Source organism: Nyctereutes procyonoides, unplaced genomic scaffold (assembly GCF_905146905.1).
Source record: "Nyctereutes procyonoides isolate TBG_1078 unplaced genomic scaffold, NYPRO_anot_genome, whole genome shotgun sequence".
Classification (NCBI taxonomy): domain Eukaryota; kingdom Metazoa; phylum Chordata; class Mammalia; order Carnivora; family Canidae; genus Nyctereutes; species Nyctereutes procyonoides.
This window is the reverse complement of record NW_026575034.1, coordinates 20,638,028-20,663,142: the sequence shown is the minus strand read 5'-3', so window position 1 is coordinate 20,663,142 and position 25,115 is coordinate 20,638,028. Positions and strand designations below refer to the sequence as shown.

Sequence of the window (25,115 nt, the reverse complement as noted above, 5' to 3'; positions counted from 1 at the left end):
CCTTTGGGTTTTACACATAAAGTATTATGTCTCAGTGAAGAGTGAGAGTTTGACTTCTTTGTTAATTTAAATATCTTTTATTTCTTTTTGTTGTCTGGTTGCTGAGGCTAGGACTTCTAGTGCTATGTTGAACAGCAGTGGTGAGAGTGAACATCCCTGTTGTATTACTGACTTAGGGGAAAAAGCTGTCAGTTCTTTCCCATTGAGAATGATATTCACTGTGGCTTTTTGTAGATGACTTTTATGGTATTGAGGTATGTTCCCTCTATCCCTATACTGTGGAAAGTTTTAATCAAGAAAGGATGCTGTAAAAAAAAATAAAGGATGCTGTATTTTGTCAAATGCTTTCTCTGCATCAATCTGGAGGATCATATGGTTCTTGTTCTTTCTTTTATTAATGCCATATGCAAATCACGCTGAATGATTTGTGAATGTTGAACCACCCTTGCAGCCCAGGATTAGATCCCACTTGGTTTTGGTACATAATTCTTTTAATGTACTGCTGGATACTATTGGCTAGTATCCTGATGAGAACTTTGGCATCCATATTCATCAGGGATATTCGTTTATAATTCTCCTTTTTGATCGCGTCTTTGTCTTTGTCGGGTTTGGGGATCAAGATAATGCTGGCCCCATAGAACAAGTTTGGAAATTTCCTTTCCATTTCTAGTTTATGAAACAGCTTCAGGGCCTGAGTGGCTCAGTGATTGAGCATCTGCCTTCAGCTCAGGGTGTCATCCTGGACCTTGGAATTGAGTCCCACATAGGGCTCTCTGCAGGAAGCCTGCTTCTCCCTCTGCCTGTCTCTGACTCTCTCTGTGTCTCTCATGAATAAATAAATAAATAAATCTTAAAAAAGAAATAGCTTCAGAATAATAGATATTATTTCTTCTTAAAATGTTTGGTAGAACTCCCCTGGGAAGCCATCTGGCCCTGGACTCTTGTTTTTTTGGGAGGTTTTTGATGACTGCTTCAATTTCCTTGCTGGTTGACAGTCTGTTCAGGTTTTCTATTTCTTCCTGTTTCAGCTTTAGTAGTTTATATGTTTCCAGGAATGCATCCATTTCTTCCAACTTGCATTTTTCACAGAGCTGGAATAAATAATCCTAAAATTTGTATGGAACCAGAAAAGACCCTGAATAGCCAGAGGAACGTTGAAAAAGAAAACCAAAGCTGGTGGCATCACAATTCCAGACTTCATGCTCTATTACAAACCTGTAATCATCAAGACAATATGGTACTGACACAAAAAACAAATAGATCAATGAAACAGAATAGAGAACCTAGAAATGAACCCTCAACTCTGTGGCCAACTAATCTTCGGCAAAGCAGGAAAGACTATCAATGGAAAAAAGACAGTCTCTTTAACAAATGGTGCTGGGAAAATTGGACAGCAATATGCAGAAGAATGAAACTGGACCCTTAAACCGTACACAAAGATAAACTCAAAATGGATGAAGGACCTAAACATGAGATGAGAATCCATCAAAATCCTAAAGGAGAACATAGGCAGCAACCTCTCTGACCCCAGCTGCTGCAACTTCTTGCTAGACACATTTTCAAAGGCAAGGGAAACAAAAGCAAAAATAAACTATTGGGACTTCATCAAGATTAAAAGCTATTGCAAAGCAAAGCAAAGGAAACAGTCTACAAAACCAAAAGTCAACCTACAGAATGGGAAGAAGATATTTGCAAATGACGTATGAGATAAAGGGCTAGTATCCAAGATGTATAAAGAAGTGATCAAACTCAACACCCAAAAACAAATATTCCAGTCAAGAAATGGGCAGAAGAAACGAACAGACATTTCTCCAAAGTAGACACACACATGACCAAAAGACACATGAAAAAATGCTCCCCATTACTTGGCATCAGGGAACTACAAATCAAAATTACAGTGAGATACCACCTTACAGCAATCAGAATGGCTAAAATTAACATGACAGGAAACAAGAAATGTTGACAAGGATGTGGAGAAAGGGGAACCCTCTTACACTGTTGGTGGGAATGCAAGCTAGTGCAGCCACTCTGGAGAACAGTATGGAGTTTCCTCAAGCAGTTATAAATAGAGCTACCCGGTGACCCAGCAATTGCACTATTAGGTATTTACCCCAAAGAGACAAATATAGTGATCCAAAGGGGCACCTGCACCCCAATGTTCATGGCAGCAATGTCCACCATAGCCAAATTGTGGATAGAGCCAAAATGGCTATTGACAGGAATGGATAAAGATGTGAGATATGTATATATATACAAATATAAATGGAATATTACTTAGTCATCAGAAAGGACAAATACTTATCTTTTGCATCAATGTGGATGGAACTGGAGGGTATTATGCTTAGTGAAATAGTTCAATTGGAGAAAGACAATTATCATAAGGTTTCACTCATTTGTGGAATATAAGAAACTGTGCAGAATATCATAGGGGAAGGGAGGGAAAACTGAATGAGAAATCACCAGAGAGGGAGGAAAACCATGAAAGACTCTTAACTACAGGAAACAAACTAAAGGTTGCTGGAGGGGAGGTGGGTGAGGGTTGGGGTAATTTGGTGATGGGCACTAAGTTGGGCACATAATGTGATGAGCACTGGATGTTATACATAACTGATAAATTATTGAATACTACATATGAAACTAAGTATGTTCTGTATTTTGGTTAACTGAATTTAAATTAAAAAAAGAGTAGAACCAAATAAAAAACCAAACAGAAAAGAGTTTTGAGGAGTGTCAAACTGCCAGAAATCCTAACTAACTAACTTACCAACTAATTAGAATGTAGTCAGGAAAAGTGTCATATTTGATGAGTAGCAAATTAGGAAGATTTAGGAAAGGCAGTTTCAGTAGAGTCATGGTAAAAATTGAAAAATGGTAAAGTGGTAAAAAGGGAAAAATGGATGAAAATTTTCAGCATGAATATATTTGATAATGAAAGAAGACAGAGTGATTGGAACATTTGACACGTAATGAAAAAATGTAGTCAGTGGCTAGAAAGGGTAGCAGCACTAAAGAAAGTCTCTGTGTGTGTGTGTGTGTGTGTGCGTGCATGCGCACATGCACATGCATATATTTTAATACAGAGGATAATATATTTGAAGTAAAATAAATGGAGGGAAAAAGATAAATATAACAAAAGAATGTCAACTTGTATTGATATCTCTGAATGACAACAAAGAAGCTTCCTGCTTTTGCTATTAATTCTTTAAAAGTAATGTGGACTTATTGAAGACTACATCAGAAACTAAGTATGTACTATATGTTGTCTAATTGAATTTAAACTAAAAAAATGAAAAAATAAAAGTAAAGTGGACTTATTCTTCAACTATATGGTCATTTAATCTTCAACAAAGCAGAAAAGAATATCCAATGGGGAAAAAGACAGTCTCTACAAATGTTGGGAAAGTGGACGGCAACATGCAGAAGAATGAAACTGGACCATTTTCTTTCACCATACAAAAAATACATTTGAAATGAATTGAAGAGCTAAATTAAGAACTGAAACAATGAGAAACTTAGAGGTGAACACCATCAGTAACCTTTTTGACATCAGCCATAGCAACGTCTTAGTAGATATGTCTCCTGAGACAAGAGAAGCAAAAGCAAAAATAAACCAGTGTGACTTCATAAAAATAAAAAGCTTCTACACAGCAAAGAAAACAATCAACAAAACTAAAAGGCAACCTATGTAATAGGAGAAGATATTTGCAAATTACATATCTGATAAAGGGTTAGTATCCAAAAATCTATAAAGAACTTATGAAACTTAACACCCAAATAATCCAGTTGAAAAGTGGGCAGAAGACATGAATAGACATTTTTCCAGTAGAGGCATAGAAATGTCCAACAGACACATGAAAAGATGCCCAACATCACTCATCATCAGGGAAATACAAATCAACACTACAATGAGATATTAGCTCACACCAGTCAGAATGGCTAAAATCAACAACACAAGAAACAACAGATGTTGGTGAGGATGTGGGGAAAGGAGAACCCTCCTGCACTGTTGGTGAGAATCCAAACTGGTGCAGCTGCTATGGAAAACAGAATGCAAGTTCCTCAAAAGTTAAAAATAGAACTACCCTATGACCTAGCAGTGCCACTACTAGGTATTTACCCAAAGAATACAAAACTAATAATTCAAAGGGATACATGCACTCAAATATTTATAGCAGCATTATCTACAACAGCCAGACTATAGAAACAGCCCAAGTGTCCACCGACAGATGAATGGGTAAAGAAATATATATATATATATATATATATATATATATATATATATATACAACACACACACACACACACACACACCATGGGATATTACTCAGCTATCAAAAAGAGTTAAATATTGCCATTTGCAACAACATGGATGGGGCTATAGAAGTCAGTCAGAGAAAGACAAATACCGGATGATCTCACTCACATGTGGCATGTAAGAAACAAATGAGTATACGGAAAGAAAAGAGAGAGAAGCAAACTAAGGAACAGACTCAACTACAGAGAACAAACTGATGGTTCCTAAAGGGGATATGGATGGGGGTGGAATAAATAGGTGATAGGGATTAAGGAGTGCACTTGTGATGAGCACCAGGTGTTGTATGGAAGTTTTGAAATGGTAAATTTACACCTGAAACTAATATTACACTGTATATTAACTAATTGGAATTTAAATAGAAAGTTTAAAAAATTAAAGTAATGTGGATTTCCTGAGGAATTTGATTCTAGAATATGACTTGATGATTATTTGTTGAATGAATAGAGCAATGAATAATAGATACCTATTTTCTTTATAGCTAGTGGATTTGGTGTCATAGTTTCTTCTTATTCCAAGACCAAAACAGAATTCTTTTATTTACTCTTAAAGTTTTATATTGTCTTTGTTTTTTGAGAATTACTCCATCTGTAATATATTTTGTCTATATTATGAGGTAGTGATGTAAATTTTATTTTTATGAAAGAACAGTAAAATACAGGTATTTATTTAATAATCTTTCCTTTCTCAGCTGAATTGAAATACCAACATAGTTATTTATTATGTTTTCTTATCCATTAATATGACTTATTATCTTAATGAGATTCTTGATATAGAACCATCCTTGCATTCATGAAATACAACCCATTTTGTAATGATGTATTATTTTCTTAATGTGGTATTGTTTTCACTCATTAATATTTTTCAACAATAACAGTATTTGTAATTATTTTCTATAAATTCAGTCTATAGATTTGGGATGGTTTCCTTTTAAAAAATATGCAAGGGTAATTAAGTAAAATTTCTGTAATGGATGGTTTTGTTTTTGTTTGGGTGAAGTGGAGAGAGATTGTGTGCCATTTGATTTTTAGTCCTCTTTTGTCTTACAGATACCCTACATTTTCTGCTTTTACTTCTTTATCCTTTTCCTAATTCCCAAGGTTGCTTCTCTCCTAGAAATCATGCCTTTCCAAGACTGTTACTTTGAATCACACTCATTCTTAAACTCTTTCCTGTGGTAAGTGCTCTGATCTTTCAGGTTTGTGTGTGTGTGTGTGTGTGTGTTTCTATTGAAAAAGGACTTTCTCTTTCACGTGAGGATTATAGATAAGTCTTGATTTTTCTATTAGCATCTCTTTTCTTTTTTCCACTCAATTTTCATTGAACTGTTATAGCTTTCTGAAAATATTTATATTAGGAATATGAGAGATAGTTTTCTGGGATCTGGTGGGATTTTTTCCTCCCTAATTCAGGTAATTTAAAGCTTAGGCATTGTCTGTCTTCTAGTTATAAGTTTGTCATTTTTATATAGTTTAATTATTTTTATTGTTTTTATTTATTTCCATCAAAAGATATGTTATGAGATTGAAATTTACACAGCCATCATTTAGCTTCACATTGTCACATTTCTTAAACATATAACTTGATGTTTTTTAATCAATTTTGAAAAATTCTCAACTATTACCTCTTAAATATTCCTTTCAACCTATTTTCTCTTTTCTCTCCCTCTGAGACTTCACTTATACTTGGTGGACTTTTTTCCACATATTCCACATGTCTCATTTTTATTTCTTATCTTTTGTCTTTCCATCCTTTGATCTGGATATTTTCTTCTGTTCACCTTCCTGTTCACTGGTCCTATCTTGTCCACGTCTAATATGCTGTTAAACCATCTTTTGGGGATCCCTGGGTGGCGCAGTGGTTTGGCGCCTGCCTTTGGCCCAGGGCGCGATTCTGCAGGCCTCGGATCGAATTCCACGTCGGGCTCCCGGTGCATGGAGCCTGCTTCTCCCTCTGCCTATGTCTCTGCCTCTCTCTCTCTCTGTGTGTGACTATCATAAAATAAGAAAAAATTTAACCATATTTTGTCTTCTCATTTTAGTAATTTTATTTTTTAGATTTAAAAATTCTTTATTTTTTCAAAATGTTTTAAATTCTCTGATTAAATTATTTAACCTCTTATCTAATATAAATATTTTTTAACTGACAGTATTTGAAAGATATCTGATAACACAAATATTTGAATTTCCCATGTTGGCTCATGTTATTTATCTCCCTCATTCTCTCCGTATCCTTCACTTTCTTCCTTTCTTCTTCACTTCTCCCTCTCCCTTTATCTTCATCTTTTCTTTTAAGAAGTAGTTCCAGTTTTCATATTTTATTTTGCTTAGTCTAGGACATTGTGCATGGAAGTTAAAAAGCTAATTTGAGATTCTGAATATGTTACTTTCTCCAAGAGACAGTTTATTTTGCTTTTGTCAGGGATCTAGGAGAAGAGATGTCTTATGCAAATCAGATTGCGTTGATTAAATGAGATGGTTCATTTATTTCCATTTCACTCTCCATTCTAAAGGTATAGCTCTTCACGTATCCCAAGTAAAATGTGGGAGTATTTATTGGTTCACATTTGGTAAGCCTTAAGCTCTGATTTTTACTTCCCTCACCCCCACTATTTTAAGACTGCTGAAAAATTTTCCTCAACTTTTCAGCTCTTCAGGCCCCAGTTTCTGTTGAGTTTATCAGACTCTTAGCTACTTCTTTAGAATCCACAAATGCTTCATGGGAAAAAATAATGCTGTCAGCTCCACCATACTGTGCTTCTTCTTTCCCAAGATTTTTGTCTCATGGATTTATAATTGTTTTCAGTGGAAATGTTGGTCTAAAATAGGTATCCGACAATTATTAGAATTGGAAAACCAACTAGGGGTGGTGGAAGGGGAGGTGGGTGGGGGGTGGGGTTGACTGGGTGACGGGCCCTGAAGTGGGCACTTGACAGGATGAGCACTGGGTGTTACTCTATATGTTGACAAATTGAACACCAATAAAAATAAATTTATAATAAAAAAAGAATTGGAAATCTATATTTGTGTTTTTATATTCCTCAATTGATGTTATTATTTGCCTCTTATCCCTTAAAGTTAAAAAATACCTATGTTCCTTGGTAAAACTACATAGGTATCATATATTTCTCATTAATACACTTCTATTTATCATTTGTTATTATATTTGTAATTTTTGCATCCATAATTGAACGTGAAATTTTTGTCACTGTATATGTTCTCTTTACCAGACTTTTGCATTTGAATTTGACATGTATTATAAAATAAAATAGAAAATATAGAGCTGAATTAGATATTTGATAGTTATGTTTTTAATATCATTTTTCCTATGCTCAAAATTTGCCGATGTTTTGTGGATCCATATTTTTGTAGAGAATATGATTCTATGCTATATTAGATTTTATCTTAGTACCTAAGATACCAAAGTACCTTTGGTGGGAATGCCTATTGCAAAGAAACTTTATTTTTATTTTTAGATGTGGGCAAGAAAGCATGTATCCAGGGCACCTTGGTGGCTCAGTTGGTTAATTATCTGCCTTCAGCTCAGGTCATGATCCCAGGGTCCTGGGATAGAGCCCTGCATCCTGCTTCTTCCTCAGTGAGGAGACTGCATCTCCTTCTTCTCATTGCTGGTGCTCTCTGTCACTATCTCTGTCTCTGTCTCTCTCTCTCATATAAATAAGTAAAATCTTTTTTTAAGAGAGCATGTAGCCCTCATAACTGAGGATGAGGGTGACAATGATAAGGACTATGTGGAAAGCTGTAAAGAAACATCTTGAGTGTCTGGATAAAACCTCACGTGATTTTAGGTAATTAAAATCTATACATTGTCATTGTTTTTATAAGTATTTTGTAGAAACTCTTTTTTGTAAGCATGCTGGGTTTATTTTTACTTACAAATAACACAGTCTAATAATAATTTGATATCAAAAGTGGGGTGTTGAAAATAGCAGTAAAATATAGAATTAACTGAGTCAAGTAGATGGGCTTGAGGAAAGAAAGAACTCACTCTTATTGCTAAGTTAGGATTTTTTTTAAGTTTAGCTATTAGTATAACTACTTTGCTACATGTATCTGGAGATTATCTTCTAAGTCTACTTTCTGAGGCTACTAAATTATGGGAAATGTTAGAAAAATACACTATGTTGAATTGTGTTGGTAACATTTTATAATTTTCATGAAGATCTTTTCTCTCCTCCTCTCTGTTCTTTTCTTCTTCCCTTCCTCCCCCTCCTCTTTCTTCTTCTTCTCCTCCACTCTCTCCTTCTCTTTTTCTTCTTCTTCTCTTCATTCTCCTCTTCCTCTTTCTATTCTTTTTAAGATTTTGAATCCAGAAATTTTTAAGAAATAATATAAAATCTTAAACCACAGTTAATTCATTTAGGTAATATATTGTGGTTCAATTATCTTAAAAGAGTGCTCTTTTCTAAGACAACATAATTATACTTCCCAAATGTTCTTTTTAAAAATAAACTTATATATTAAAGCATAACAGATCTGCATAGAAGTACACAACTTATATGTGTATGGCCCAGTGAATTTTCATATCATAAGCATAGCCGTGTGATCAGCATCCATTTTAAGAAAGAAAATTATCAGGCAGGGATCCCTGGGTGGTGCAGCAGTTTGGCGCCTGCCTGTGGCCCGGGGCGTGATCCTGGAGATCCAGGATCGAGTCCCATGTCAGGCTCCCGGTGCATGGAGCCTGCTTCTCCCTCTGCCTGTGTCTCTGCCTCTCTCTCTCTCTCTCTCTGTGTGACTATCATAAATTAAAAAAAAATAAAAAAATAAAAAAGAAAAGAAAATTATCAGCATCCTTGAAACTCATTCCTTGTCTTTTCTCATCCCTACACACCTTTAAGGTAACTACTTTATGAGATAGTTTATTTTCTTCAAAGCATATACAAAGATTAAAGGGAAGAAAACATTAAAGAGAGTTCTGGTAGTTGGTACATAACTCTATGCTAGTTGCCAGAACTTGACCTAGACTGAATTAATTTCTCCTTCCCTCACCTCCACTGCTAAAATGAGAGTTTCTTTTTTTTAAAAAAAGATTTTATTTATTTATTCATGAGAGACACAGACACAGAAGGGGGCTGCTGAGACACAGGCAGAGGGAGAAGCAGGCTTCATGCAGAAAGCCCAATGTGGGACTCAATCCCGGGACTCCAGGATCACTACCTGAGCTGGAGGCAGATGCTTAACCACAGAGCCACCCAGGCATCCCTAAAATGAAAAGTCCTAATCTGGCTGAATATCAACTTTTGGCAGCAGTCTTGGTTAAATATGTTTTGACTTTCCTTTTTTTTTTTTCTTATTTGAGCAAGGCAATAACACTGGAAGCTTTTTGTAATCATCTTAAGATCATAAGTGGAGTCTTTCTCAAGATAAGGGTGACACTTAGAATAACAGAATTTAAGATGAAAGAAAACTCAGGCTTCTTGTCATATTAAACCACTGGATAAATCATATTCTGAATCTAGCCCTTATCAGTTACAAAAGCAATATATTTCAAAAAGTTTGAGATGGATTTTGTTACTTGAAACTGTCAACATCCTATTTTTTTATCCCCTATATAATTTAAATTTAAGAATTATCTATAAGCACCTGGGTGACTTAGTTAAATATCTGCCTTCCACTCAGGTCTTGACCTCAGGGTCCTGGGATCCAGCCCCATGTGGTGGACTCACTGCTCAGCAGGGAATCTGCTTCTCCTCTCCCTCTGCCCTCCCCCCACTCCCCAGTTTGTGCTCTTTTTCTCTCTCAAATAAATAAATAATAAAAGAGTTATCTATTCCTTGATGTTTATATAGAATACATCTGTAAAACTATATGTGCCAGAGCCTTATCAATTATAAATATTTAAAAGCCAGTATAGTATTTCCTATGGTTTTCAGTTTCTTTATATTATTGCTTTTAAAAAAATTGGTAACTCAGAACTTTTTAAAAATTGTTTTTTTGTGGGATGCCTGGGTGGCTCAGTGGTTGAGCATCTGCCTTCAGCTCAGGGCTAGATCCTGGGGTTCTAGGATTGACACTGGGCTCCCTGTGAGGAGCCTGCTTTTCCCTCTGCCTATGTCTCTGCCTTCTCTCTGTGTCTCTCATAAATAAATAAATAAAATCTTTAAAAAATTGTTTTTTTGCCTCTAGAAATTCAACAGTTTTTCTAAATGAGCACATATATTCTCTTATAATTTTTAAACCACTCTCTGTTAACAGATATATGAGCTGTTTTTGTTATGTTTTTTTCTACTTTACCAAGCTCTTAGAATCTGATATCAGTAATTAATTAGCAATTTGATATCACTGAAGCAAAGACAGTTCTAAGGAAAACGGGACGGATATTGGGACAAACATAAGGTAGGCTTTAAATAAATATTCATCTAGAGTATTTGGAGTTTATTTAATTGGATATAGGAAACCATTTACTTTGGAGGAGTCATCAGTGGAGTACAAGATGTATTTGATTCTAGGGTGTGAAAACAAGTTAGAAGGGTATTGAAGTGATACAAGCAGAATTGAATGACATACTAGACTAGCCAGAATGATAATGGCAATGAAAAGTTAGAGATTTGAGAGATGACTGAAAAGATGAACTTGATGATTGATCAACTTGAGAGAACAAGGAGGATAAAAGAAGTCAAAGCTGATTTTATATTTTTTGGTCATGATGTGTAGGTAAAAATGGCAGTGGTATTTCCAGGAATGGGGTCCCTTAAGTTAATAATTATTTATGGAGTAAAATTAAATTCCAAATATGTTGATTTTGAGGCAGAAGCAAAACATTCTATTGCAAATATTGCAGTGATGTGCATGGAGCTAGACTATGTTAAGTGAAATAAGTCGGTTTGATAAAGACAAATAACATATGACTCATATGTGGAATTTAAGAAACAAAACAGAGGAACATAGGAGAAGGGGAAATAAAAAGAGAGAGAGAAGTAAGTCATAAGACACTCTTAAATATAGAGAACAAACAGAGTCGATGGAGAAAGGTGGGCAGGGAATGGGTTAAATGGATAATGGGCATTAAGGAAGGCACTTGTAATGTGCAGTATGTGTTATATATAAGTGACGAATCACTAAATTCTATACCTGAAACCAATTTTACTATATATGTTAACTAACTAGGATTTAAATAAAAACTTGAAAAAAATATCCAGAAAAAATTGAAAATGTAGAATTCAAGCTTAGAAATAGTGGTCAGTTGTCAGATAACCTTTGAGGCAGTCTAGATATAAGTGATAGTTGAGCCAAAGGACTTAAATCAGATCCGTAAAGAATAATATATAAAGAAGGAGAGCAGCAAACCAACTTTCAGGAATTCTAAGATATTGCAGATATTTGCACTCATACTGCTTAGCCTCCTGTCCACTTGATTCCACACTATGGAAAGGTAGCATATTTGTTTCTTTTCTGTGTAATACGATTAGCCTCTGCCTTACATTTTCCCAAATCCTAAGTCAGTGGTACATTCCATTTATGCCTTTTTCTGTGGACTCAGACAGAGTCTGGTTCCAGACTGTCTCTCTAAAAATAGAATCTGTACTCCTATTCAGTAGGACAATATCAGGTTTGGGTTCTAGAATTAGATTTACCTGGGACTGAATCATGATTCAATTATTTACTAGCTCTGTAGCCTTGAAAGTTTTTTATATATATTCACTTAACCTTAGAACCTGTATTTATAAAATGGGACTAGTAGTAGTCTACCTCTTTGAGTCTCTTCTGAGGGGTAAGTAAGTTAATAAATATTAAATGCTTATAAGGGTGCCTGAAGCATGTTAAGTGGCATGTATGTAAGCTTTTTAGTCTGGGTTGTTATTACTATGATTACATTAATGGTGGTGGTAGTATAGTCATAGTATGCTCTGCTACCCAATGTACAAGATCCTATACAGGATACCTAGGTTCCTTTATCTCTTACTAAATATTCTACATTATACATATAATCTAGTAATCCGAGTGATAATGATAAATTTAGGGCAACCATATAGTCAGCAGTAGCACCAGAATCAAATTGACTTTTGTACCATGTTTGCCCTGCTAGCAGATCTGTTACATGCCCCTTAAATCTGATTGGTTGTTCTACTTGAATTTTGAACACTCTCTTTTATTACAAATATCCTCCTTAAACTTAAAAAGTGTAGCTGGGGCCTTACTACAAGGCTTAGTTCTTTTCAGTTTATTTTCTAACTAAAAGTGGTGTGAAAACCTTCACTTCAGCCTATTTTAGGACCATGCCATTTATGAACATGTTTGGAATTGAGGATAATTTCCTTTGTCTCTTGAGCATTGCACCAAGATTTCTCTGTGCCAAGTTCATCTACATGATTGGATTTTTCAGTGCTGTAGCTGGAATTTTGACTGAAATAAGATTGAAGATGTAAAAGCTCAGATGCTAGAACAAAACTCTAGAGCTTTAGATTCCAATTCTGACAATTGATATCTGAGTGACTAGTAGTTACTGAGCACGTCTACCCTTAATTCCCCCAGCTGTAAAATAGAGATTGAAAATACTTCCTCAAAGGAGAGAAAATGAGTGAAAACATCAGTGAGGGTGACAAAACATGAGAGACACCTAGCTCTGGGAAATGAACATGGGGTAGTGGAAGGGGAGGTGGGCAGGGATTGGGGTGACTGGGTAATGGGCACTGAGGGGGGCACTTAACAGGATGAGCACTGGGTGTTATGCTGTATGTTGGCAAATTGAACTCCAATACAAAAAAAAATAAAGAAAATATTTCCTCATAGGAATATCATGATGATTAAATAAGCTAACACAGATAAAGCATTTAGAACTGTGCCAGACATGTAGTAAGCACTCAGTAAGTGTTAGTCATTATCATCAGGCACAGCTGAGACTCCCTGGTTGAAGAAGGCAGCCTTCTTCATTTTGCCTTCATCAAGTCTCCATCTCAGGAGACTTTTCTTTTCTTTTTTTTTAATAAATTAATTTTTATTGGTGTTCAATTTACCAACATACAGAATAACACCCAGTGCTCATCCCGTCAAGTGTCCCCCTCAGTGCCCGTCACCCATTCACCCCCACCCCCCGCCCTCCTCCCCCTCCACCACCCCTAGTTCGTTTCCCAGAGTTAGGAGTCTTTATGTTCTGTGTCCCTTTCTCATATTTCCCACACATTTCTTCTTCAGGAGACTTTTCTTAGTATAGGTTCCTGAAAGCACAGCCTAAGAAAAGAACTTTGGCGCAGATAGCTTATTTGACAAGTGATTCCAGAAGTGGTGTAAGGAAGCAGTAAGACAAGATACAATTAAATACCAATGAAGTTGGATTGATGAAGTTGTTACTCTAGGCCAGGCATTCTCTACGGGGACAAAACAGATGCCAAAGTTCTTAGAAGAGAGAAATCTTAAATATACCAATGGTTTGTGGCCCTCTAGAGAGTTGCAGTATATAAATAGATGTACAATATACCTGTGCTGTTAAAATTTCATGAGGATTGATGATTAAGAAAAAGATTCTGAAAAAGCTGCTTAGGAGATATAATAATAGTAATAGTAATAGTAATAAATAGTGACAAACATGGCATAGACAATGGGGACTTAACTCCCTAGAGCTCAATGTGTAAGAAGCATACAAAGTGCCTCCCAGAAATATTTGGTGCCTTTATTCATTAGTTTCCATTGCCCTCTGGTGAAAGATTGCCCCTGGGCATTGACTTGGTCATACTTCCAACATCTTGGGGAGAATGCCAAAAGACAGGCAGGAGGTCCTTAAAGTAGAATGTCAGCAGTGCCAAGCAAGTCAGAATTGTCCACTTCAGCTGACATGGAGGTCAGAGATAAGCTGAGATTGGGTGTTACGGAGCTGTAAAATTCACTAATATCCAGTTCAGAAGTTCAAGCTCCTGCTTAGTACTGGCTTTTAGTTGTTGTTGTTGTTGTTGTTGTTGTTGATGTTGAACAGGGCACTGGACACTCAAGTATCGTTATGTTACATTTATGAATGTCAAATTTTTTCATGTACCTTTTCCTCTTTGTCATGTGACATATTTGTACCAGGGACAGGATTATGATCCATGGATATAAATTTTTATTCTCTTTGTTTATCCTGTTTGAATTGATACTTAAGAAGCCTCTTTAAAAGTACTATTGAAAAAAACAAGAACTAGTAGGTACAACTTATCTGTTGATCCTCTAGCCATATTTGAACCTCCTACTCTATTATAAACAAATTTGTCATTGATCTCTATGTTTTGATTTTGAATTACAAAAGCAAAAGTGGTTTTTATTGATTAAACAAGCTCACCTCATTCTCAGACTGCTAATCCAGGTAAATAGAAAATATTTTTTGAGAAGAAAAAAATTAAATTGAACCAAAGACAATTCCTCTGAAAACTTAATAGTAATTTAGCAATATGTAAATACATTGACATCAAATTGATTGAGAAGCCATATTGAGTATGATAGCCTTACTGAATGGATCAAGCAAGGAAAAAATGTGCTTAAAAACTATGTAATAACAATATGCACCTTAATACTAACTGGCACACCTATTGGGAAGCATCTGAGAGCTGATAGTCTAACAAGGTACACTGTTTATTATTGCACTCATTTATAAAGTTTGTGAAATTGAACATTCAGAATGCATGTGTTTTCTTTCTGATAACAGGTAAACAGGAATAAACATCAATGGGAGAAGGAAACCAAACTACTGTGGCTGAATTTATCTTGCTGGGTCTTTCACAGGATCCAAAGATCCAGATCTTGCTGTTCTGTGTTTTCCTGATCATTTACCTCCTCTCTATGTTTGGAAACCTGCTCATAATAATCCTTATTCAGACTGACTCTCGACTTCACACTCCCATGTACTTCTTCCTCAAAAACTTGTCCTTTGCTGACCTCTGTTTCTCTACAAGCATTGTGCCTCAGATGTTGGTCCACTTCCTTGTAGAAAGGAAAAGCATTTCCTTCGCTGGATGCTCACTACAGATCATTGTCTTCCTTCTTGCAGGGTGTACAGAGTGTGCACTTCTGGCAGTGATGTCTTATGACCGCTATGTGGCTGTCTGCAAGCCCCTGCATTATTCCACTGTCATGACCCAAAAAGTTTGTGTCCAGTTTGCTATAGTGTCTTGGGTCAGTGGAGCATTTGTATGTTCAGTGGACAGTGCATTTACACTGTGTCTCCCTTACCAGGGACAGAATGTAATTAATCATTATTTTTGTGAACCTCCTGCACTCCTGAAGCTGGCTTCAGCAGACACCTACAAGGCTGAGATGGCCCTCTTTTCAATGGGTGTCATTATCCTCTTAGCACCTCTCTCCCTCATCCTTGTCTCCTACTGGCATATTATCTCCACAGTGATTCAGATGCAGTCTGTAGAAGGGAGGCTCAAGGTCTTCTCTACTTGTGGCTCCCATCTCACTGTTGTGGTTCTCTACTATGGGTCTGGGATATTTGCCTACATGAGACCGAATTCCAAGACAATGAATGAAAAGGATCAGGTCATCTCTGTGTTCTATTCAGTTATGACTTCCATGTTGAACCCCATCATTTACAGCTTGAGGAACAAGGATGTGAAGGGGGCTCTCAGGAACCTGGTTAGAAGATAGTCTACCTTCAGAGGCAGTGATTTTTGACATTTTTCTTAAGTACTTGGAAGATTGTGATTGACAACAATATCTCTACTATCTTTATCCTTTCTTGCTCTCACTTTATATGCCTCAGTTGATTTTCTTCTCCACAAATATTCATTAAATGCCTATTCTGTGCAAGCACTGTCTCCAGAACATCACAATATGAGTAAAACTTTGTGCCTTCCTTAAAAGGTTTCATTATCTCTGGGACAAGAGACAGCCATGCTCTGTCCTAAGGGGAGGTTGCACTCTTTCATTGTCCAGTGGTCTCTTTCTGCCATTTAGTCCCTGGGGGAAATATTTTCCTAGCAGAGTACACTCACCCTTAAAATGTTGGACCAAGAAAAAAAATTTGATTGATCTCCCTGAACCTATTTCTAGCATCCTTTACCCACTAAATGAGCTGGGAAGTCCAAGTTGTCACCTATGGGCTTGCTGAGGTTCTGTTTCCACATCCTGACTCAATCAACAGTAACTGTTAAAAGGCCAGCATTGAAGTCAGACATAAGGTATCTTATGGGATCTGTGGAATTCTACCCATAGATGGGCTACCTCCAGTTGCCTTATTTCTGATTAAGTGATGGAACACTATAGTGTTTCTGTAACTCTCAAGTCCTTGCTGCAATGAATTTAACTGTACTGCATCATTACTCTTTCTAAAGCATTCATTTCTTCTTTCTCTTATCTCTGTCCTCCATTTTTTGGTGGATGATTTTATGCATAGCATGTGCAAGTGTGAAATAGTAGGCAAGTATGTACAATTGTCTGTGTGGATAAGTGTCTGTTGTCAGTGACAAGTAAGCTTGACCATGTAGAATTCTTTACCAATAGTGTTGAATCTGGTTGCTTCTCCACCCTTTGCTAAGTACTACTTTATCTTAGGCCAATTTCATATGTCAATTAATTGTTTTCCATACCCTCCTCATCTCTGTAGCTGTCTGCAATCTCTCATACCAATCAGTTTGAGAGTGCTTTCAAATTTATCTTTGTTTTAGAGGAAGTGGAGAGGATAGGTGAATTCAACCTCAGAAAATAAAATTAAATGTTTCCTTTTCGGATTATGTATGGAATAATTCAAGAGGTATTAAAAAAAATAAATCACATGTATTTCCTCCTCCAGGAATAAGACTGGCCAACATTTCAATTTTATCCTCTCAGAATTCTCTCTCTCTCTCTCTCTTTCTCAAGAGGGCATGCAGTGGTGATAAGATTATACAAATTTATATTGCTTCGTGTACATGAGGAACTTTAACATCTCATTGCTTTGAATGGTGTTTCTGTTTCCTTATGTATTTCACCAACCCCTAGTGAAAGGAATCTGAATAAAATTGCTACAAATCTTCTTCTTAGTGGATATGTACCTATAGAAGGCTGTCAGCCCAAGAAGCTTGGAGGACAATAGCAAATATATAAATCAATTATAGAAACTTTTGGGTTTGTTGATAGGAATAAGAACTCCAAAACATTATTATAAGATTTGGTACTGAAAGTGATTGGTATGAACAACCACTGAAATATTTTTGGATAAGAAAAATTAATCACTTTTAATTGGGGTGAGATTGGCAAATGGGGGGTAGATGGAAAGAAGGGGAAGAGAGAAAAGAGAAAGTAAAAGGCATAAGGCCAAGATCAAGATATTAATAAGTTTGGTTTCTCTTGAGTCCTCTCTACTTGGTTTGCATATGGCCGCCTTCTCTCTGTGTCCTCACAGGGCCTTTCTTCCATGTACATGTACCCCAAAAGTCTCTTTGTGTGTCTAAATTTCCTTTTCTAATAAAGATGCCACTCAGATTAGACTAGGGCCCACCATGAGCAAATTTACTTAATCACCTCTTTAAAAGCCCTATCTCTTTTAGCTGGTCACATAGGACTCCTCCTTAATAGTTTACCTGCCCCCCCACTCCCTGCCATTGGGAGGTCACCTAAACCTACCAGGAAGTTCTATTGGCCTGAGTCACCTTTATCAAGAGTCTTAGCTAATTCTCTCCTATAGGATTCACATATGGCTAAGTGCAGTCATGCTTAATTCTATTTTTTTAAGTTCTGGGAGCATGGAATGCTGTCTCTTCTCTTCAACTAGGGAAACTATGCCAATCCGTAATTGACCTTTAGATTTTTTAATTTGGGAAGAAAGTACTTGTTCTAACATTCATCAAATTCCAAATGAGACACATGAAGTTCTCCAGTAGTACTTTTGAAGTTCTTGTCCCTTAAGGTGAGGGGAAGCACCTTATTTTCTCATGGATGGAAGAGTAAACGACTACCCTGAAAAATATCTTCAGGATATTCTTCTCCACCAGTTTCCAACTATCTCTCTTTCATACCCTAGAAGGGCTTAAGATTTAATGACTATAAATCATTTACTGATCACCTCTATGTAAGTAAGTCCTCCCTAATGTTTAGAATTTGGACGTATATGGCAAATATTGTCTTATTTTTTATTTCAAATAATATTTCTATTCCATTGCATTAGTGTAGATGCAGTATCTACCTGAAGTTCCAGGAAATTCAGTCAAGTAGTACAATTTAAAAATAATAATATACCATGTTATATTTACTTATTCTCCATTAGACTCATCATTTAACCATTTTTTATTTTTCTTTTTTTATTGGAGTTCAATTTGCCAACATATAGCATAACACCCAGTGCTCATCCCATCAAGTGCCCCCCTCAGTGCCCATCACCCAGTCACCCCCACCCCCGCCCACCTCCCTTTCCACCACCCCTTGTTCATTTCCCAGAGTTAGGAGTCTCTCATGTTCTGTCTCCCTCTCTGATATTTCCCACTCATTTTCTCTCCTTTCCCCTTTATTCCCTTTCACTATTTTTTATATTTCCAAATGAATGAGACCATATAATGTTTGTCCTTCTCTGATTGGCTTATTTCACTCAGCATAATACCCTCTGGTTCCATCCACGTCGAAGCAAATGGTGGGTATTTGTCATTTCTAATAGCTGAGGAATATTCCATTGTATACATAGACCATATCTTCTTTATCCATTCATCTTTCGATGGACACCGAGTCTCCTTCCACAGTTTGGCTATTGTGGACATTGCTGCTAGAAACATCGGGATGCAGGTGTCTCGGCGTTTCACTGCATCTGTATCTTTGGGGTAAATCCCCAGCAGTGCAATTGCTGGGTTGTAGGGCAGATCTATTTTTAACTCTTTGAGGAACCTCCACACAGTTTTCCAGAGTGGCTGCACCAGTTGACATTCCGACCAACAGTGTAAGAGGGTTCCCCTTTCTCCACATCCTCTCCGACATTTGTTGTTTCCTGCCTCGTTAATTTTCCCCATTCTCACTGGTGTGAGGTGGTATCTCATTTTTAAAATCTCTTCATCATTTTTACATTCTAGTAAACTTAAGACTATACCTCTGAATACTCATTTATCTTAAATATTATTGTCTTATGATATAGCAATTAGGGCAATGCCCTCTACATATCCTTTGACCCTTATCACTTCAGAGCAGCTTGACTTCCAAGAGCCATTATCTGCATCTTTTGCATTGGGACTTTCTTTGGCTGGTATGTCAATTCATGCATAGAGGGCCGGAATGGCCCAGGGAATTAATATTCCCTGTAGCAAATAGGCCTTAATTGATGATTGATGAGAGTTGGTGTACAAATCACCCAGATCCCTCACACCTTAGGAGTGATATGCCTCTGAGACACTTGTTATACTCTCATTCTCAGAGTTCCCAAGGAGAATTAAGATCCTGTTGCCCACAGTAACTTGATGACAGAACCTTTATTTGCTCTTTTGCTTTTCTGTTCCACTTCCCCATCCTACTAATTTTTCCTGAAATCACTTCCTAAATAAACTATTTTTCACTCACATCTTTGCTCAGGGTCAACTTCTGAGGGATCTCATTGTTTATAATTATGTTTTCCTTGCTACAAATTGTCTCAAATGCATACTATCTGCCTTATCCATTGATGTTCATTGAAAAATGTGTCCTTTGGGGATCTGAGTGAGGGAGGTAGAAATGGAGGGAGGGAGAAACTGGGGAAAGCTCTGACTTGGACTAGCTTCTGTACCATTAGATGATATTTTTCCATTTTTCTGGTCCAGGGAGTCTTTTTTAGTCAGGAATTAGTTGTAAATAAAACTTAGTCTATCTAAATTCTTTGGATATGTCAAATTTTAAGTTTCCAAATTTAAAGTAAAACTTATTTTTAAACATATTCTTTGTTAAATTATACAGTTGGTGGACATTTTATCTAAATATTGTTCTAAAACCTTTGTTATCTCTAGTTTACTGACCTGAAGTCAATTTTAAAAAATACTTATATTTTCATGGATATTTATTTATTTATTTGTTTAATGACTTACTTAGTGATTTCCAGATCAAATATTTAACAACAATTACAGAAGGTAAAGGTATTATGTAGAGATGAAATTGGATTATAGATCATTGTTACTATTTACTGTTATTTTAAAATTTTACATTTTTACTATTCAAGTATAGTTGACATACAATGTCAGTTGACATACAATGTCTTTTTTATGGCAAAAAAGAGGCTATTTAGAGATATGATTTAAAAATTAAAGAAAAACATAGTAATCCAACAATTCTATAGATTACTCAGTATTCATCACAATAAGTATATTCACCATCTGTTACCATAAAATGTTATTAAAATATTATTGACTATATTCTCTATGCTATACTTTCCATCTCCCGGACTTATTTTACAACTGAAAGTCTGTACCTCTTAATTTCTTCACCTATTCCCTGTGTACCCCCCCAACTCCCAACTCCTCTGAATCAGTTTGTTCTCTGTATTTATGTTTCTGTTTTTTTGTTTGTTCATCTGTTTTGATTTTTAGATTCCATATACAGATCATAGGGTATTTGTCGTGTTCTTGTCTGACATATTTCACTTAGCAGAATACCCTCTAGGTCTATCCATGTTGTTGCAAATTGCAAGATATCATTCTTTTTTATGGCTGAATAATATTTTATTTTATATATGTCAAATATTTTTTATCCATTCATTTATGGATGGACACTTGGATTGCTTCTATTATCTTAGCTATTATAAATAGTGTTGCAATAAAAAAGGAACATATATGTCTGTTCAGGTTAGTGTTTTCATTTATTTGGATAAATAGCCCTACTGGAATTACTGGATCATATGATATTTCTATTTTTAATTTTTTGAGAAACCTCCATATTGTTTTCCATAGCGGTTGTACCCATTTTCATTCCCACCAATAGTGCATGAGGGTTCTCTTTCTCCACATCCTCACCAATTACTTGTTATTTCTTGTCATTTTAATACTGGACCTTTTGACAAATGTGAGGTGATATCTTTTTGTGGTATTTTTCTGATATTTTGTGATAATAACCATCTTTTCATGTGTCTGTTGGCTCTCTGTATGTCTTCTTGTGAAAAATGTCAAACACAGCTGGAGGTATCACAATCCTAGACTTCAAGATATACTACAAAGATGTAGTAACCAAAGCAGTATGGTTCTGGCACAAAAATAAACACATAGATCAATGAAACAGAATAGAGAGCCCAGAAATAAACCCACGTGATTAATCTATGACAAATGAGGCATGAATATATAAAGGGGAAAAGATAATCTTTTCATTTAATGGTGCTGGGAAAACTGGGTAGCTATATGCAAAAGAATGAAACTGGACCACTTTCTTTTACCAAGCACAGAAATACACTCAAAATAGATTAGAGACTTAAATGTGAGACCTGGCCATAAAACTCTTAAAAGAAACATAGGCACTAATCTCTTGGACATCAGCCTGAGCAACATATTTATGGATATGTCTCCTCAGGCAAAGGAAACAAAAGCAAAAATAAATATTGGGACTACAAAATAAAAAGCTTCTTCACCGTGGCAGAAACTATCAACAAAACCAAAAGGTAACCTGGTGAATAGGAGAAGATACTTGCAGATGATATATTCAACAGGGGGTAATATCAAATATATATAAAGAACTTATACAGCTCAAGAGCAAAAAAGCAAACAATCCAATTAAAAAGTGGGTAGAAACCTGAATAGACATTTTTTCATGGATCATTTAGTTGGAATTTGAGAGCAGCTGTGATAGAAATTTTCATTCATTCACTCATTTATTAATTTAGTAAACATTTATTGAGTACCAACCATGTGCAGTTACCATGCTAGAAGCTAGAAATGTGATTGGGAATAAAACAGGCTTAGTTCTTGTCCTTCTGAACTTTATATGCTAATGTAGTATGCTACCAGATTAACCCTGAGCTCAGAAGAAAAAGAAACTACTCATGTTAGTAGTGAGAAACAGAACAGAAAAAGCTTTAGTCTTTTTGCACCAAAGAAGGAAGAATATTGGGATTTAGTGAGTTTAAAACACACCCAGTAAGACAAAATAATACACACTACTGGATTTTGCAAAGAGGTCTTTGGTGATTTTGGGACCAAGTATATCAATTCAGCTCATGTAGGGTACTTGGCAGGAGATGACACATGGGCAGAAGAGTATAATGAAGAACTGAAGTGTGCCATGAAGTGAAACCTGAGCCATAAGAAACACCTATGCTTGATACAGCAGCATCTCTTTCTTTTCAGACTACACCAGAATGGAGAGTATTCTTGTCAACCTGGGAATCACCTATTGAAAATGTTGATTGGCTCCACCAATGGAAACAGCCTGGGTGTCCAAACCACCCCATTAAGGGGATCAGTTAAGGACAACTCCCTAAATAAGAAATATGCACTGAACAGCTAATGAGTGAGAAATACAATTTTGTTGGGTTATGCTACTATTATTTCTGGGTTCTCTGACTGAGTTATGATACTGTTATTTCTGGGATTTCTGATGTAGCAGGTGGCAAGTCTTACCTTCACATACAGTGAATGAGCAATTGAAAGTAGAAGTAGATCCAGTTATTATAAATGCTTTTTGAAAAAATTATGGCAAAAAAGAGGCTATTTAGAGATTTGGTTTAAAAAAGAAAGAAAAAGAGTATTGTTTGTTTGAAAAGAGAAATCTTTATCATATTTGGAGGTTGACTAATGTTGGAGGGGGAACTTTTTTTTCTGTATATTTTTTTATTGGAGTTCGTTTTGTCAACATATAGCCTAACACCCAGTGCTCATCCTGTCAAGAGCCCCCCTCAGTACCTGTCACCGGGTCACCCCATCCCCCACCCCCCTCCCCTTCCCCATGCCTTCTTCATTTCCCAGAGTTAAGAGTCTCTCATGTGTTGTCACAGAGGAAGAACTTATAACACAAGAAGAGCATACAAATGACAGGGCAAACAGACAGAAAATGACCATGAGAAATAGAATCTTGGTAATAACTATAAGGCCAACTTCATAAAAGAAACTGTGGGACTGTCCTACAACTGACACAAAACCCACCTTAAGATCTGGGGGCAGAGCAAGGACCATGGAAAGAATCCTTGCTTCCTGGTCTATCCAGTCAGCAATTTAGAAATGGGCTATCAGTGCCTCCTTAAGGTAGGATAGAATCCTGGATCTGGACTCATTTAGTGAGAGAACAGAGCAGGAAACCCAGGCCAGGAAACATGCCCAAGAGGACTCATTAACATCCTGTTTCCAGGACCAGCATTTCCAGGGGAGACCATATCAGCTGAGAAGATAAGTCCCTGGGAATGTAGGAGTGGAATAAAGTAGAGAGAGTGGGGTCACGGGATAAGGAGCCAAGCCTCCCCAAGGACAGGCACAGCAAGGTCTCCCTTGGGTAGCTCTTCCCATATCTACTTCCTCCAGATTCCTACTGCTTTCATCTTTGCTCCAGACCCCAGCAAGAGTAAAGGACAGTCTGAGCATCTGGACCCAAGCACTGAGTCTGACAACTTCTCCAGAAGAGCTGGATGGGTTCTCACCTGGAGAACTGAGTGATGGAAGCAGTTTCTCCTAATTCTCCACAGCTGTGAGAACAGGAAATCCATCTCTGAAGGAAGAGCTCCACGGAAACTGCCCAAGGACTGTATTTGCCCTCTGACTCTATTACATCTCCAGAGAAGACTTCTAAAGGAACAAAAGGACCAGAAACAGGCCTGACACCTGCCTTGCTCAGACTCCTCAGGCTCTTAACTTGTCAAAATTTAAACTAGTTGGACACTGCTGAAAAAGCTCACTCTTTCCCCATTTCTACAGGACAATCTTTGACTCTCCACCCCCAGGGCAGTTTCCATGGTTAGGCAGCTCAGCTTCTCACTACCTGAGGTAAAAACTTTCTCTCTCTTTCAGGGAAGTAAGTATCCTCTAGACATGTTGATTTGAGAAACAGGGCCCAAAGCAGACCCTAAGAACTTAAGCTACTCTGTCTTCCAGGTTCTCTGTACTCTGTCCTAAGGCCCCGTAGTCTTGGTTTTCTAAACATGAAGACAAATGAATGAAAATGAAGAAACAGTCTATGCTACATCCCAGGTCTGAGTGTCTGCTTCCTGGTGGGAGTATCAGTACCTGTCCTTAGAGCCCAGACTTTGCTGGCCTTTGATAGGGGACTTTTGCACCTCTCTGGTAATAAATGCCTCCAAATCAAAGGGCCAGCTAAAAATCAATGATCTGCCTGTCATATGCTCTAAAACTTTTCCACCATTAAAGTCCAGTGAACCCAGAAGAGACCAGTAAACGAACCTGTGAAATGTCCTAATATAGAAGCCACAATATAGGAGAAAGACTTACAGAATGATTTGCTTCCCTTACAGGTTCTTTGATGCATGGTCAAATTGGACTATCGGGCTAGTTCCCATGATGCATGACCTTGATAGTTGTTAAACCCAGGTCCCTGTTTTTTCTGACTTTTCTTTGGGGGTGGGTGCCACACCCTAATGGCAGCTTTCCAGAAGAGCAGTTCATCCTCCTTATCCCTGTGGCTCTTCAATCCAGTGTAGATATTCTGTCCCAGCAGGAGGAAGAGCAGGGATCTGGGTCAGGTGCAAGAGAAGGAGGGTAGGCTTATTGAGCCTGATTACAGCATCTAGCACATGCTCTTTTGCTGCCAGCGCCTTTCAGTCATTTCTCCCAAAGACAAACATTCTGATCTTCCTGGGCACGGCCTCCTCTTCACAGAGTTTAGAGTCCTTCCAGGCTCGCATGTTTTCATAACCTGTAATAAAACACCTATGTGGTCATTGAGCCTAAAGGTTTAGCTCATAAAATCAACACCACATCAAGCACACCAAACCTGTGTCTCAGTCTAGAATCCCTTCTGCA

General features: G+C 36.9%; 2 protein-coding genes across 3 annotated transcripts in view; both read left to right on the top strand.

The window, feature by feature from the left end:
- Nucleotides 1-25,115, top strand: part of LOC129504787 (olfactory receptor 2AG2-like) — a 109,175-nt gene that overhangs the window by 82,481 nt on the left and 1,579 nt on the right. Inside the window, exon 1 of one of the 2 annotated variants that reach the window (XM_055317658.1) lies at nucleotides 24,108-24,122. The exons of the other annotated variant lie outside the window; for it this stretch is intronic. The gene's annotated coding sequence lies outside the window, so the exon portion shown is untranslated. Of the gene's footprint in view, nucleotides 1-24,107; nucleotides 24,123-25,115 lie in introns of those variants that run through there. 2 annotated transcript variants of the gene reach the window in all.
- Nucleotides 14,938-15,891, top strand: LOC129504789 (olfactory receptor 2D3-like). Its single transcript, XM_055317660.1, has one exon. It carries the CDS (start codon nucleotides 14,968-14,970, stop codon nucleotides 15,889-15,891), a length of 924 nt encoding a protein of 307 aa, XP_055173635.1. The 5' UTR covers nucleotides 14,938-14,967.

Excerpts from the sequence above, each read along its gene's own strand:
- LOC129504789 (XM_055317660.1), top strand. The coding sequence starts at position 14,968 with ATGGGAGAAGGAAACCAAACTACTGTGGCTGAATTTATCTTGCTGGGT.